This window comes from Carica papaya, chromosome 9 (assembly GCF_054855325.1).
Source record: "Carica papaya isolate Zhongbai chromosome 9, ASM5485532v1, whole genome shotgun sequence".
Lineage (NCBI taxonomy): Eukaryota > Viridiplantae > Streptophyta > Magnoliopsida > Brassicales > Caricaceae > Carica > Carica papaya.
This window is the reverse complement of record NC_142317.1, coordinates 10,527,968-10,544,487: the sequence shown is the minus strand read 5'-3', so window position 1 is coordinate 10,544,487 and position 16,520 is coordinate 10,527,968. Positions and strand designations below refer to the sequence as shown.

Sequence of the window (16,520 nt, the reverse complement as noted above, 5' to 3'; positions counted from 1 at the left end):
TATTTAATAAGTTATTAGAATGCTATAGTCCATGTATACTCCTACTGCTGTATTTTTGTACCATTAGTCTTCTACAACCTAATCCCTTGTAAGCTATATATAGCACAATGGTCTAATCAATAAGAACCACCCAAGATTATTTTTTCACACTACAAGAGCACAACTTATCATAAAAAAAACCTAAATCTCTTCTTTCTTTCTTACTACAATCATGACTTTTTGTTCTCCGTCACCATGGCCGTTCCATCGTCCTACTTTTCCCTTCAATTATCATATTCCTCTCACCCATTTTTTGGAATTAAGCATCAAAAACTATGTCAGTGAACAACTTAATGTTAAAATTTCCTGGTCTAAAAGTCTCTTTTTCTTCCTGTCTTTTAAGGTCATGTCTTCGGACTGCTTGTACATCTAAGAAGTTTGGCTCACGTGGAATCAAAAGGCTCCCTCTCTAGTCACAAATTCCTCTGCCTTTCTTGCTTCTATAGCCTCTCAATAATTAAGACCAATGCTTATCGTTCCTCTCAACCTGAACATGGGCAGCCCTTCTCAAATTCATGTAGTTATGGCCGATCAGTGGCCAAGGTCAAAATCAGCAACGAACTGCCCCTTTGGTTCTTATCCACAATCCAATGTTGAAGTTCTTGCTGCAGACCCTGAAGCACAGACCTCAATACGCTTCTCAAATGCTCTTCAGGGTCAGTTCTGTTTGGGCTACAGCCACACTGCCAGAGAATGTAATTCACTGTTCAGGCAGGTGTCTATGCTATCGTGGGCCCATATTGATTCTCTTTGATGCTCATGAAACATCGTAGTTTTCTAATACCGGCACTGCTGCTCATATGACTGAGACACTAGGTATTCTCTAATTTACTTCTCCTAAGAATAAATCTGAAGTGATGGTTGGGAATGGTTCTCTATTGAAATGTAATTCGAAGTTTGAATGAGTCTTTATCTTATATGTTAGTTTCCTAGATTTAAGCAAGTTTCTTTTACAGTTGCAAATAGGTAGCAGAGTAGTGGGATTAGTTGTGGGATTTGATGAAGGTTTTTTTTTAGCTCCGTTTATTTTATGTAAGCCTATATATAGAGGCTCTTTTTGCTTGTTTTATATAGACTAGAATCAGAAGAAAAGGTTTACAGGTTCTGCTACGTTTGTTTTTCCTACTCTGTTTTTTTTTTGCTTTTATCTTTTTCCATCAAATCTGGTATCAGAGCCAGGCTTTGGTCCTTTTGAAAATTGAGTAAAAGGTTTTGGGGAGTGTAGGGAAACACGAGAGAAAGTGCAGAGAATGGCAGAAAACGTTTTTTTATCATTCTCACAGCCGCTCATACCGATTTTCACAGGTGAAAAGTATGAGTTTTGGAGTATTAAGATGAAGACTCTTTTCAAGTCTCAGGATTTTTGGGATTTGGTCGAATATGGTTTCGTGGATTTAGAAGAGCCAGATGAAGAGGCAGAAGAAAGATTAAAAGAAACCAAAAAGAAGGATTCCAAAGCTTTATTCCTAGTTCAACAAGCTGTCCATGAAATAATTTTCTCAAGAATTGTAATAGCAGCAACATCTTTGGAGGCCTGGCAAATTTTGAAGAAAGAGTTCCAAGGCTCATATCGTAAAGTTAATCACGGTAAAGTTACAAACATATCGTTGTGAATTTGAAACTCTGTCTATGAAAAATGTTGAATATATTCAAGCTTATTTGTTTAGAGTTTCTTCTCTAGTTAATCAAATGAAGTCGTATGGTGAAGTGATTTATGAAGAAACGGTTGTTGCAAAAGTATTAAGGAGTCTTACTCTTAAATTTGAACATATTGTTGCTGCTATTGAGGAAGCCCATGATTTATCAAATTATTCATTTGATGAACTAATGAGTTCCTTACAAGCTCATGAAGACAGATTGCTTAGGTCATATGAAAAGAATGAAGAAAAAGCCTTTCAGGTGAAGGCGGAGATGCATGAAAATACTGCTAGATGTGGCAGTGGTAGTGGCAGTGGCATAGGTGGCTTTCATGAAGGAGGCCAAGGAAAAGGTGCAGACAGAAGTGCATCTAATGAAGAGAGGCAAAGGAAGATCTTTAAATGTTACTACTCTAACAAACCAGGTTGTAGAGAGGCTTATTGTTGGAAAAAACAAAAAGATGAGAACAACCAAGCAAGTTTTGCAGAGGAACCAGATGAAGAAAGTAAGTTATTTATGGCTCTTTTTTGTGAGAGAGAGCAGTCTAACAATGTTTGGTTTTTGGACAGAAGTTGTTCTAACCATATGTGTGGAACAAAATCATTATTTAAGGAACTTGATGAGTCCGATAAAACAGATGTAATGCTAGGAGACAGCAAGAAGATTTGAGTTGAAGGCAAAGGTACCATAAACATTAAAACTAGTCAAGGGAACGTTAAGATTTTACAAGATGTGATGCTTGTTCCTGATTTATCTCATAATTTGCTTAGCATTGGGCAATTAATGATTAGTGGATAATCAATTCAGTTTGACGATGATTGTTGCACTATTAGAGATAAGAAATATGTGCAAATCACCGCTAAAGTTCCGATGGCTAAAAATAAAATATTTCCGCTAGAAGTTTCAATGAATGAGAATTGTGTTATGGTTACTAGTGGTGATAGTAGGATTCGATTGTGACATTTACGTTATGGGCACTTAAATGTTAATGGGTTAAAATTATTGAGTCAAAAGAAAATGGTTTTTGGTTTGCCAAAACTTGAGAATCTTGGTTTTTGTGAAGGTTGTGTTTATGGAAAACAGAGTAAAAAGTCTTTTCCCGTAGGAAAGGCCTGGAGAGCCTCTAATTGCCTTGAGTTAGTGCATGCAGACTTGTGTGGCCTTATGAATACAAAATCTCTTGGTGGTAGTCGATATTCTTTGCTGTTTACAGATGATTATAGCCGCATGAGTTGGGTTTATTTTTTAAAAAGCAAGTCTGAAACTTTTAACAGATTTAAGAAGTTTAAAGCACTTGTAGAAAGAAACAAGGTCTTTTAATAAAGACATTGTGAAAAGATAGAGGAGGTGAATTTATTTGAACTGATTTTAATACTTTTTGTGAGGAAAATGGAATTCGCAGGGAACTTGCAGCGCCATACACACTACAACAAAATGTTTTAGCTGAAAGAAAGCACAGAACAGTAGTGGAGATGACCAGAAGTATGATGCAAGCAAAAGGTCTTCCTATTTATTTTTGGGCAGAAGCTGTTGCAACAGCGGTGTATATTCTTAATTTATCTCCTACAAAAGCTGTTCGTAACCAAACACCTGTTGAGGCTTGGAAGGTAGAAAACCAACGGTAAGCCACTTAAAAGTTTTTAGTTGTATAGCTTATGCTTTGGTTAAAACCCATTCTAGAAAATTTGATGAAAACTCTGAAAAGTATATTTTTGTTGGTTACTGCTCACAATCCAAAGCATTTAAGCTCTATAACCCCACTAGTGGCAAGATCACCATTAGCAGAGATGTAGTTTTTAATGAAGATGCAAAATGGATTTGGAATGAAGAAAACAAAGAGAAGCATGTTCAAGTGTTAGAAGATAATGTTGCATCATCGTTGAATTCAACACCAACAATTTCCAGTTCCGACACTCCTGGAAGTACAATTCATTTGTTCCTATAAGCAATGAATCATCATCTTCAAGTTCATCAAGTGAAACTCCTCCAAGGAAATATAGATCCTTGCAAGAAATTTATAATTCTTATACTTTTACTCTGCTTGTCTCAGTTCCTATTCATTTTGAAGAAGCTGCAAAAAGCAAGGAATGGTATAAAGCTATGGAAGAGGAGCTGTTAGCTATTAAGAAAAATCAAATATGGGATTTGGTTGACTTACCGAAAGGAAAGAATGCTATTGGGCTCAAATGGGTGTTCAGAACCAAGTATGATGTAGATGGGAGCATCCAAAAACACAAGGCGAGGTTGGTTGTAAAAGGCTATTCTCAACAAGGTATCGACTTTTATGAAACCTTCTCTCCTGTTGCACCCTTTGAAACGGTGAGAATTTTTCTAGCCTTACCTGCTCAATTAAATTGGATTGTATACCAATTTGATGTTAAATCTACTTTTTTAAATGGTGATTTGGAAGAAGAAGTGTACGTCTCACAGCTTGAAGGTTTTGTAGCAAATGACAATGAAGATAAAGTTTACAAGTTAAAAAAGGCGCTTTATGGCTTAAAGCAAGCACCATGGGCATGGTATTTCAAAATTGATTTTTATTTTTAGGAGAATGGATTTGAAAGAAGTGAAAATGAGCCTACGCTTTATTTGAAGAAAAATGGTAAAGACGAATTTCTGGTAGTATGTCTCTATGTTGATGATATGATTTATATGGGTTCTAGTGAGTTTATAATTGCTGAGTTTAAGGCCTGCATGTTGAAAAAAGTTGAAATGATAGACTTAGGTTTGTTACATTATTTTCTTGGTATTGAAGTAATGCAAGTTGTGGATGGGATCTTTATTTCACAAAGAAAATATGCAATGGATCTTTTGAAGAAGTTCAATATGCTGAACTGCAAAAAGGAAGTCACACCCATGAATATAAATGAAAAATTAAGTTAAGATGATGGTGCTAGAAGTGTGAATGTAACATATTTTAGGAGTCTTGTTGGAGGCTTGAACTATTTGTCTCATACTAGACCGGATATTGCTTTCTCTATTGGAGTTGTGTCCAGATTTATGCATAATCCAAGCAAGCTACATCTTGGAGCTACAAAGAGAATTTTAAGATATATAACAAGAACTACAGAGTTGGGAATTTGGTACTCTAAGGTATCGACTTTTAAACTAATAGGTTTCATTGATAGTGATCATGCAGGTTGTATCGATGATAGAAAAAGCACGTCTGGATTTTTGTTCAATCTTGGATCAGGAGCAATTTCATGGAGTTCAAAGAAGTAGGAGGTGGTAGCATTATCATCATCAGAGGCTGAATATATTGCAGCAACAGCATTAGCCAGTCAAGCAGTTTAGCTAAGGAGACTTCTTGCTGATTTTGATCAGAAGCAAGCTGGAGCAACAGAGATCTTGTGTGATAGCATGTCAGCTGTTACAATGATGAAGAATCAAGTTTACCACAGCAGAACAAAACACATTAACGTTCGTTATCACTTCATTTGGAGGCTTGTTACAAGTGAAGAAATCATGTTAAAATCTTATAATACAAAGGAATAAGTTGTTGATATACTGACAAAGGCGCTTCCATTGGAAAAGCATGAGAATTTCAGAAAAATTATGGGAGTTAGTAACTTTGAATCAAGGGGGAGTGTTGAAATGTAATTCAAAATTTGAATGAGTCTTTATCTTATCTGTTAGTTTTCTAGATTTAAGCAAGTTTCTCTTACAGTTACAAATAGGTAGCAGAGTAGTGGGATTAGTTGTGGGATTTGATGACGGTTTTTTTTAACTTTATTTGTTTTATGTAAGCCTATATATAGAGGCTCTTTTTGCTTGTTTTATATAGACTGGAATCAGAAGAAAAGGTTTACAGGTTCTGCTACGTTTGCTTTTCCTGCTCTAGTTTTTTTTTGCTTTTATCTTTTTACATCAAATCTCCATCGTGGGTCTAATATTGGTCCTTCCTTTCTAAAATGTTCTGGTAATTTTTTTTTTTTTTACATTGTTCTCGTTATTCCCTCACTCATTGCTATCTCATCTCACTAAAGGATAACTAAAGAAAATTTTTGTTCAATTGAGTTTGATTCTTTTAGTTTTATCGCAATATCCTCAATACTCGGACACTTATTCTCAAATGCAGTTGCTCGAGAGATTTATATTCTTTTCCACCTACTAATTTTGTTCCTCACTCTTACATTTATCCACCGTGTGCTATTGTCTCACAGTCTCTTGATTCTTGCCATAGTCTTTTGGGGTATTGTAATTCTTTTGTCTTATTTATAATTAAATAGGTTATCTTAACCTTTTACTGATATATGAAGTCAACTCTTTTCATTGTGAGTCTAACTTGACAGGAAAAAACATTCGGCTTTCTTTTCTTAAGTAATCGGTCCGTGTTAATTAATTATTTCTCAATATAGATTTTGATGTTTGCACCTCCTCAACTCTTTCCTTCTCTGGTTGTCAATATTTGTTCTCTTTCTGGATTAATATTTTCACTTCATAGGAGCCTTTTCCATATAATAAATATCTCATGTTTTATTATACTTGCTAAACTTTTATGATTTTGGTGTCAACTCAATTTGGGTGCAAAATTAAGCAGTTTTAATGTGATGGTGGTGATATATTTGTCAAGACTACTTTCAGACTTTTGCTATATGAAATTACCTTATCCTTATACTCCATAGCAAAATGATATTACTGAGTGTGTCTATAGAATTATCATAAATATGATTCATAAACTCTCTTCAAGCCTTGGTGGCATCTTTTTTTTTTGTTAAGTCTTTGAAAACTTCCATCCATGTCATTAACAAATTTTCTTATTTGTCAATTCAAAATTTTACTTCATTTGAGCTCCTCTACCAAAAAAGACCTACTTATAATATGTGGGTGGTTGGTTGTATTTATTACCCCTATTATCTTCTCATATTAATGATAAGTTTAATCATTGGACTACTAAATGTGCTTTTATTGGATATTCAGACAATTATAACGTTTATTTTTTACTATTGTTACTCCAAAGGTGATTGTTTCTTGACATGTGGTTTTTTGTGAACAAGAGTTTTATTATGTTAAGGACTCGACTACATTCTCTCCCTCACCATCAGATATTGATGTAGGCCAAGATGGCATGGAAGACATTGAATACCTTTCTTGCGAGCAAGCCCGCAAACAAGCAAACCGTGAACTAGCTAATTACTGCAAAGAAGGAGATCATGCCCACACCCGCAAGTAAGAAGAATCACGCAAAGAAGGAGGATGTGCCTGCGCTCGCGACCAATGAGAAACCTATGGGCTTGAGGATTTCTGTGGGATGGGTTATTCCCGCTCCCATAAAGAATCCCGCAGCTTGGACAAAGGAGGAAATGTAGATTTCGGCAACTACAACACTTGGACATTGAAGATGATGGACTTAGACAACTTGGAAAGAGAGTTATGATGTCCAATGAGCCAATCACAAGATCAAGGTATAAAAAGTTCCAACGAACCTTCCAATTGTTTGTGCAAGATTTGATTAATGAAGAAGAATGTAAGTCAAAGTCCAAGAAAAGAGCCCATGGCTTATTCAGCCTTGAAGGAGGTCGGCCAAGTGTCCTCCTCACTTTTAGAGGACTTGACTGAGAAATAGGGGAAGGAGAGGGTCCTTCCCGCGAGGGAAACCTTCCCCCATGAGGAAACTTCCTGAACTTGCGCGCTTGGAAGGAAGAAGTCTTGGTGAAATTGAATTCCCAATCCCAATTGCTTTAGGATTTGCAGCAACAAGGAATATGGAGACGGTGAGCTACCTTAAGAGTCCTACATGAATTCTATATTTCATAAATTCATATTTTATGAAAGTAGAATCATAAAAGATAAAGGAAAGATCAAGAAGAGGAAAATTCCAGTCCTAACCGAATTCCTCTTTGGAATTCTAGAGAAAAAGTTTGGTTTCTATTTAATTTTGGACACCTCTTGGATCAACTTAAACACAAACACTTCAACCACAAATTAATTAATTAATTGAAAGCCTAATTCGAATGCTAGATGGATAACAAGTTTGGCCACACAAATGATTCTTTTCCAAGATAGAAGTCTTTTAATTCTACTTGTTTTATGTCTTTTTAATTCATATTTTAATAGTTTCCTAGTTGAGATTGCAATTAAAATTATTTTAGGATTTCGTTTCTGAATTCTAGTAGAATTAGTAAGTTTTTATGCCTATATAAAGAGGCTTACTCTGTCGGTTGTAATCACTTCAATTCAATCAATAATATTCAAGTTTAATTACAAGCTTCAAGCTCTATGAGTGCTTGTAGAGAGGTTATTCAACTGATTTGTTGAGTTAAGAATTGAATTTACTTATCGAGGTAATCTTGTGACGTTCTTTCAATTCTATTTTTTTTCCAGTTACTTTACTTTTTATTCGCAAGTTGAGTGTGGGGTTAAGTATGGAGGATTTAGTTAGTGATTTAAGTTTTATATATTAAACTTATATATGGAGTTTTGAATTGCATGTGTTGTTCTGGGTTCTGCATCAAATACTGTGTTTGACCTGCCAATTACTTCTAAGACCTCTTTATTTCCTAAGAGTATCCTAAATCTATAATTATCTACTGCAAACATGGTACTCTTTTACCTTATTCTCAACCAAAACCTATCATCAACAAAATTTTTTTTGATACAAAAATTGTCCCTCAACCTCTACAAATCTCAACAACTGTTAGTCCTTTTTCATTTTCTCCTATCACATGCTCACTTGAAGTCACACGAGATATCTAGATCGAAAGTCAATAATGGATTTCTTGTTGCCACTGCCTCTTCTAATTTTCCTGATTAATGCAAATTTTACATAGCTATTAAATCTCCTAATGAAGACAGGCTATCACAATTGAGTTTGATGTTTTTGGCAATAGCACTTAGCAATTGATTCCACCACTACTAAGAGCTAAGATTGTTTGATGTTGTTGGGTATATAAGGTTAAAGAGAAGGTTAGTGGTTTGCCAGAGCGTCATAAAGCCTATTTAGTTGCTCAAAGGTTTTGGCAATATCCCAGTCTTGATATGATGAAACATATAGTTCTATTGTCAAGTTATCTATCATTCATACTATTCTATCAAATATGACCTCCCACAATTATCCTATTCATCAAATTGATGTGAATATCATATTCATCCGTGGCATTCTTAAAAACGATGTTTACATGAAGCACCTCATACAATTGATAACTTCATATCTATAGACTCAATAGTTTACTTTTAAACAACTCCTTCGAGCATATTATCAATGTTTGGTATTCTTTTTTCCTACTCAAGATTCCACCTTAAGTAGAGCAAATAATTTTATATTTATGTTAAAAAATTGCTCATGACTTCGGATATGAGAAGAGAAAGAGAGAAAGAATAAAGAAAAGAATAGAGATTTTATTAGGTAAAATTATTTTTTATTTTTTCATGTCTTATAATCATGAAGAATCGAGTTATTTCTAGGCTACAAGTAAATAATACAAATGTAATGAAGGCGAAAACCACTAAGTCGTTATAGAGGTGCGGTGGAGGCAGGATATGTGGGTAATGGTTTAGGGTTGATCTGGTCAATTAGCCCTAACGCTAATCTACTTGGGTGAATAACCATTTTACCTTTCGGGGGTGAAATTCCTTTTATGCCTTTTAAGAGGTGACTTCTTGACAACACCTTGCCCTTGACCATCGACCTTATCTTCAAAGTTGAGATATGGAGATTGATATTGAAGATACTTATAGTCTACCCTTGTACATTTCTCAGTTGGAACGTCTTTCTCCAAAAATTATTTGTAAAGTTTCTTTAATAACAATTTCCTCCACATCCATTATCGTTTTGCTTGAGCAACACTATCCTAGAAAGTATCAATCTCCGCACTTATAGGAAGCAGATGTTGCCCTTCTAAATTCTATCTTTTTTCCTGTGTCTCGTGAAGGTTGTTCATAATTTTTTGTTACAAATCCTTCCGAAAATTAGACAATTTTCCCAGTGAAATATGAAGTTCGAAACATTTCTATCATAACTTGTTCTTGGAGCTTACTTATTCAAAGGCTTGTTTGAACGAACGTGGGTTAAACACTCTAATCATTGGTTGCAGTTCAGGTTTAAGTCTGCTGATAAAACTAAAAATAGAAAATTTCTTTGAAAAAGTGGGATTGTCGGTCTTTATTAATGTGCACAAATGTTTGAAACATTCTTGATATTCTAGCATAATTCTGGTTTACATAAATTTGTTAAATTCTTCAATAAAAATTTTTTGAGAGATGTCCCCAAGTCTTCAATAAAGTTCCTCCATGAAAAAATTCCATTCAACCTCTTCAACTTTCACCAACCATCTCTAGTACCAAACATCAACTACATCACCCAGGAAGAGTGACACTGCATCCACTTTTTGTTCTTTTGATATTTCGTGCACCAAAAATTATTTATCACATCTCTGAATCCAAGCTTGGGAGTTAACACCCTCAAAAAGTAGAATTTTCACCTTGGGGAGGCTAGGTAGATTGGATAGCTGATTAAAGGGGGGTGAACCGGTCTGATTCATGGTAAAATTGGAGGATCAGTTTGATCCTAACATTAAACCAGGTCGCTCTAAAGCAGGTCGGTTTGATTCACTTATTTTACATCTTGAACTAGTTAAACTAGTTTTAGGTTTCTTTTAATTTCAGAAACCCACTTCTTCCTTTCTTCTTCTTCGTGCGCGAGGGGAGTCGGTAGAACCCCTTGCTACCCAATCAGGGCAGTTGTTACCTGGGATGTTGGACTCACCATCTCTTAGTGTGGTGTACCATTGTGCAATATCTCTACCAGATATTCAAATTATTATGGTGATTCTTTTTTTTTTGGATCTTGTACACTTCAACCATTAGGTCGAATAGTCAATGGTCTAACTCGTTCACTGTCGGCTTTACTTGCTACACAACAACCACCACCTTTCTTTTGGATTTAGTTCGTGAGGTGACCCCGACGTATATTTTGACCAGCTTCAAAAGCTCTGATACCACCTTGCTAGAAGTCTTGATCATGGCTTCAGATCTAAGAAGAGAAAGAGATAAAAAAATAGAGAAAAGTGTTGGGTTCTGAGTTCTCTCTTATGTGGAAAAACTCAAATACTTTTGAGCTCACTTATTTTTTGGCTCATTAGGGTTATTAAGGTTTTTTTTTTGACATACCACTTTAAGCCTAAGGAATAGTATAAAAATAAGTTTTTAGCCACAAAAATAAATTGAGAATAGAAAATGAAATTTTTGCTGGAAAATTACATCCAACATATTTTTCTTCTTTCTACAATCAGACGGTGATCTTTATTCGGATCAAGTTGAAATTTGATAGGTATTTAGAAGACGCATTTTCTTCATTCTAAATGGTAAGATCGATTTTCGATAGTTGAATTTTTAGTACTTTCAGTTCGAATTTACTGTTACGTTTTTCTTCATTGTACTGACCAGTTTGACTTTCTCCGACGATCGGACAATTATTTGTGGTATGATGAGGCCGAAATTTGGTGAGCATGTTTGGAATAAGTTTTTCTTTAATATGAATGGTGAATATCGGATTTGAACAATTAGAACACATACGTTTTGCATGAACAGTAGCTGCTTTGGTGATATTTCTGCATTCCCTTATTTATTTTTTATTGTTCGGTTGATTTGTTATTGAGTATTTGCTTGAGAATTATAATAGTTGCTTATTGTTGCTGTAAATACTAATTTTTATACTGAAACTCTTTTTACTTGGATAAGGAGAGGTCCCATGTTTTTTATCCTTCATATTGAATGGGTTTTCCATATTAAAATTTTGATGTCTTTGTGTGATTATTTTTGAGCATCTTGGGGTAGATTTTATCATATTTATTTTGGCTAAATTTTTACTTAGTTTTCACTCCTCATAGATTTATTCAAGTGCTTCCCTACAAGTGGTATTAGAGTTTGGTTCACTAATTCATTGGTTGATTGTGGATTTTCGTTTGCTTGTTTGAATAAATGTGAGTAAAATGGTTTGTTTGGATGACACAAATTATTACAAGTGGAAAGAAAAAATGACGGATCTTCTTGTTGTGAAAAGATTGCATTTACCTGTGTTTGCTTCTCAAAACTTGAGTCTAAATCCGATGAAGATTGGGAATTTGAGAATTTATAAGTATGTGGGTTTATTTGACAATGGGTATAAGACAATATGTTGAATCATATTGCTAATGAAATAAATGCCAAAACTTTGTGGGAAAAGCTTGAAACCTTATATGCTTTGAAGACTGGAAACAATAAGTTATTCTTGCTTAAACAAGCTATACACTTACACTATAAAGAAGGTAGTTCTATACTTGATCATGTGAATGAATTTTAATGTATCTTTGATCAACTGTCTGACATGGGTGTCAAATTTGATGAAGATGTTATTGGATTTTGGTTGTTGACTACACTTCCTGATTCATGGGAAAACTTTCATATATCTTTGACTAATTCTGCTCCTGATGGTGTCGTAACCATACAGTATGCAAGGACTAGCGTTTTGAATGAAGAGATGAGAAGAAGAATTCAGGGGATATCTAATTCACAGTCAGGAATCTTAGTTACTGAAAACAGGGGGAGAAGTAAAAGTAAGGGTCAAGATCAGAATAGAGGTAAGAGAAGGAGTAAATCAAAATCAAGATATAAGAACCTTAAATGTCATTATTATGGTAAAATAGAGCATATCAAGAAATATTGTTACAAGTGGAAGAAAGAAAACAAAACAAACAAAGGAAAGCAAGAAAATAAGGGAAATGACAACAAAGCTGATTGTGTTGCCACGACCACTTCAATAACATTGGGTATATTCTCTTGATAAACTATAGCCAAATGAGTTTGTTATAGATGCTATGATCCAATTCAAAAGAAAGTTGTCAGAAGTCGTGATGTAATCTTTGTAAAAGATCAGACTATTAAAGATATTAACAAAATGGAGAAATCTAAGTCTTAGATTGGTGGTTTGATTGATTTAGACCCATCTCCTACTTACTCATATGCTTAATGCAGTTGAGGTTCAGAATCATGATGCACAAAATGATAATCACAATACAGATGAGATTAGTTCTCCTGAATATAAAACAGTTGATGTTCAACAAGAGGCACATGTTGAGGAACTTGAAGTTCCACCTAGGAGGTCTACTAGAAATTGAACACATTCTACTAGGTATTCAGCTAATGAGTACCTACTCTTGACATATGAAGAAGAACCTGAATGTTATGAAGAGGCAATTGAGAGTGAGCAAAAGGTAGAATGGATTGCAAGATAAAATGCAGTCTTTAACTGATTTCACACATTTGAATTGGTGAAGCTTCCTAAAGATAGAAAAGCCTTGAAAAATAGGTGGGTCTATAGAGTGGAGCAAGAAGAGAATTCTAAATCTCTACGATACAAAGCCAGATTAATTGTCAAGGGCTTCGGTCAGAAAAGGGGAGTTGATTTGAAAAGATTTTCTCACCAGTGGTCAAGATGTCATCAATTTATATTATTTTGGGGTTAGCTGCTAGTCTTGATTTAAAGGTTGAGCAAATGGATGTTAAAATAGTCTTTTTTCATGGTGACTTAGAGGAGGAAATCTATATGGAACAACCTGAAGGTTTTATGGTGAAAGGAAAAGAAAATTATGTCTGCAAATTGAGAAAGAGTTTATATGGGTTGAAACAAGCACCTAAACAATGATATAAGAAGCTTGAGTCAATTACAATTCAATAAGGCTACAAGAAGACTACTTCTGATCATCGTGTTTTTATATAGCGATTTTTTGATAATGATTTTATCATCCTGTTGATATATATTGATGATATGCTCATTGTGAGTTTTAATTCTTTTAGAATTGATAGCTTGAAGAAAGATTTGAGCAAATTTTTTACAATGAAAGATTTAGAGCCAGCAAAGCACATTCTTGGCATAAGAATCACTCGCGATAGAAAATGCAAGAAGTTGTGGCTATCTCAAGAAAAGTACATTGAAAAGGTACTGCAACGATTTAATATGGCCAGAGCTAAGCCTATAAGTACACCTCTTGCTATGTCTTTCAGATTGAGTGTCAAACAGTCTCATTCTAATGAGCAAGAGAAAGAAGACATATAGAAAATTCCTTATGCATCTATGGTAGGTAGCTTGATGTATGCTATGGTTTGTACTAGACCAAATGTAACTTATGCAGTTGGTACTGTTAGTAGATTTTAATCTAATATAGGAAAAGAGCATTGGAATGTCGTGAAGTGGATTTTGAGATATCTTCGTAGTACTACTAGTTTGAAGTTGTGTTTCGTGATTGAGAAACCTATTCTTAGTGGTTTTACAGATTCTGATTTGGTAGCGGATACAGATCCAAGAAAGTCTACTTCTGGATATCTGATTACTTTTGCAGGGGGAGCTGTGGCATGAAAATCTAGATTGTAGAAATGCATTGTATTGTCTACTACAGAAGCTGAGTTCATTGCAGCGACTGAAGCATGTAAAGAATTGCTCTGGATGAAGAAGTTTGTGAATGAGCTGGGCTTTACAAAAAAGAGATATGTCTTATTTTGTGACAGTCATAGTGCAATTCATCTTGGTAAGAATCCTACTTTTCATGCTAGATCCAAACATATTGATGTAAGGTATCATTAGATTCGTGATGTTTTGAATTTTGAGCATCTTGAACTTGAGAAGATACACACTGACGATAACGGTTCTGATATGTGCATAAAGACTTTACCAAAAGTGAAATTTAAAGCATGTCGAGTGGTTGCTGGTTTGGCGAACTCCTCCACATAGTCGGGAGGGGGAGAATTGTTGGGTTTTAGGTTCTCTACTATATGGAAAAACCCAAATACTATTGAGCCTACTTATTTTTTGGCCTATTAAGGTTATTAAGGTTTTTTTTTTGTATACCACTTTAACCCTAAGGAATAGTATAAAAACAATTTTTTAGCCACCAAAATAAATAGTGAACAGAAAAGGAAATTTTTGCTTGAAAATTACATCTAACGTGTTTTGTTTCTTTCCACAATCAAATGTAGATCTTTATACAGATCAAGTTGAAATTTGGTGGGTATTTAGAAGACTCATTGTTCTTCATTTTGAACGATGAAGATCAATTTTTGATAGTTGGATTTTTAGTACTTTCAGTTTGAAATTACAGTTTATGTTTTTCTTCCCTACACCAACCAGTTTGATGTTCTCCGACGATCAGATGATCATTTGTGATCTGATGGGGATGAAATTTGGTGAGCATATTCAGGATAAGTTTTTCTTTAATTTGAATGATGAGATCGGATTTGAACGATCAGAACGCATCCGTTTCGCATGAACAGTAGCTGCTTTGGTGATATTTCTCCATTCCCTTGTTTATTTCTTGTTATTCGGTTGATTTGTTGTTGAGTATTTATTTGAGAATTATAGTGGTTGCTTATTGTTGCTGTAAACACTAATTTTAATAGTGGAACTCTTTTTACTTGGATCAGGAGAGGTCCCATGATTTTTATCCTTCATATTGAAGGGGTTTTCCATGTTAAAAATTTTGATATCTTTGTGTGATTGTTTTTGAGCATCTTGCGGCAGATTTTATCATATTTATTCTGCTTGAATTTTTATTTAGTTTTTACTCCTCATAAATTCATTCAAGTGCTTCCCTACAAAAAGGAGATGGATTTTATCAGGTAAAATTACTTCTTATTTTTTCATGCCTTACAATCATGAAAAATCGGTCTACTTATAAGCTACAAGTAACGAATAGGAATGGTGATGAAGGCAAAAACCGCTTGGCTATTATAAGGCGTGACAGAGGAGGATATGTAACGTAGGTAATGGTTTAGGGTTGATCCACTCAATTAGTCCTAACCCTAATATGACCGGGTGAATGACCATTTTACCTTTTGTGGGTGAAATTCCTTTTATGCCATTCTAGAGGCAGCTTCTTAACAATTTATTTATAAGCATAATTTTTATATAATTATAATTATATTGATGTTGATGAATTTCTCATGATTTGTAATAGTCTCTTCTTGCAAGAATCTTTTAGTAGAATTCTTAATAATTGATTTATTATTTATGAATATATAAGTTTCTCATAATGGTGAAGGCCTTTTCGTTGACCAATGCTAAAGATTTATTTGATGGTCTGACATGAATTGAAAACCACTTTCAACTCTTGTTCAATCTCGTGGTCAAATTGGTAAGCATACTAGTTCTTTGCTCATGTATATTACTTCTTGTAGTCGTACTATTCGAGCTTTACAATATCTCCCTCCGAGTCGCCCTAAGATTTCTTTTGTTGTCAATCAAGCCTTTTACAAATGCATGAATCTTGTGGTGACCATTTTCAGGTTATTAAGCATATTTTACCCTATCTCCATTGGACTCTATGTTATGTTCTCCAACTTCTTTTTTCGCTCTTTTATGCATCTAGTAGGTATAGGATGCCAACTAAGTGGGTTGTCCTAATATACTGTGGATTATTGTATTTCTTCCTGCAGGGAGGACTATCACTAGAGCAAAGACACTTGGTCTTCGATTGGATTTTATTTAATCCACGTGTACTGTTATTGTATTTTTGTATCATTAGGTTTCTACATCCTAATTCCTTGTAAGCTATAACTAACAAATTGTGATCTAATCAAGAAGAATCACCCAGGAATTATTTTTTACACTTATTATATATATATATAGAGGTTATTAAGATCGTCTTTCCTATGTCGATATAATGAAAGATGAAAGTTCAACAGAGTGATCCATTTTAGCTTCTGATTTTCTGATGTCCAAAAAGTTTAGTATGAACTTTCTATTATAGATTAGTGTGAGATTATTATACTTGGTATTTTCTGTGGGCTCCCTCTATAGGATTCGGTGGATTTATGCATACAATTTCAGATATTCAGCCCATCAATGACATACTTCTCCCTTTTCATCATTAATA

General features: G+C 34.5%; 1 protein-coding gene across 4 annotated transcripts; it reads left to right on the top strand.

Annotated features, from left to right (window-relative positions):
• Positions 1-96: 96 nt before the first annotated feature.
• Positions 97-16,253, top strand: LOC110823062 (uncharacterized). 4 transcript variants are annotated; one of them, XR_002541336.2, is made up of 4 exons: positions 97-855; positions 1,345-1,626; positions 3,080-3,298; positions 3,728-5,497. XR_002541336.2 is itself a non-coding variant. In XM_088210834.1 (3 exons), the coding sequence occupies exons 1-3, from the start codon at positions 840-842 to the stop codon at positions 16,131-16,133; spliced, it is 351 nt and encodes a 116-aa protein (XP_088066960.1). In that variant the 5' UTR covers positions 97-839; the 3' UTR covers positions 16,134-16,253. The 4 variants fall into 4 exon arrangements, 3 of the variants coding, with proteins under 3 accessions (XP_088066960.1, XP_021909030.2, XP_088066961.1); XM_088210834.1 differs by lacking the exons at positions 3,080-3,298; positions 3,728-5,497 and adding an exon at positions 16,081-16,253; XM_022053338.2 differs by having other exon boundaries at positions 1,345-2,182; positions 3,080-5,497.
• Positions 16,254-16,520: the final 267 nt, after the last annotated feature.

Coding starts and splice junctions, on each gene's coding strand:
- LOC110823062 (XM_022053338.2), top strand. CDS start 1,669: ATGAAAAATGTTGAATATATTCAAGCTTATTTGTTTAGAGTTTCTTCT. Junction 2,183..3,079: donor AGAGGAACCAGATGAAGAAA/GTAAGTTATTTA, acceptor TGGAATTCGCAG/GGAACTTGCAGCGCCATACA.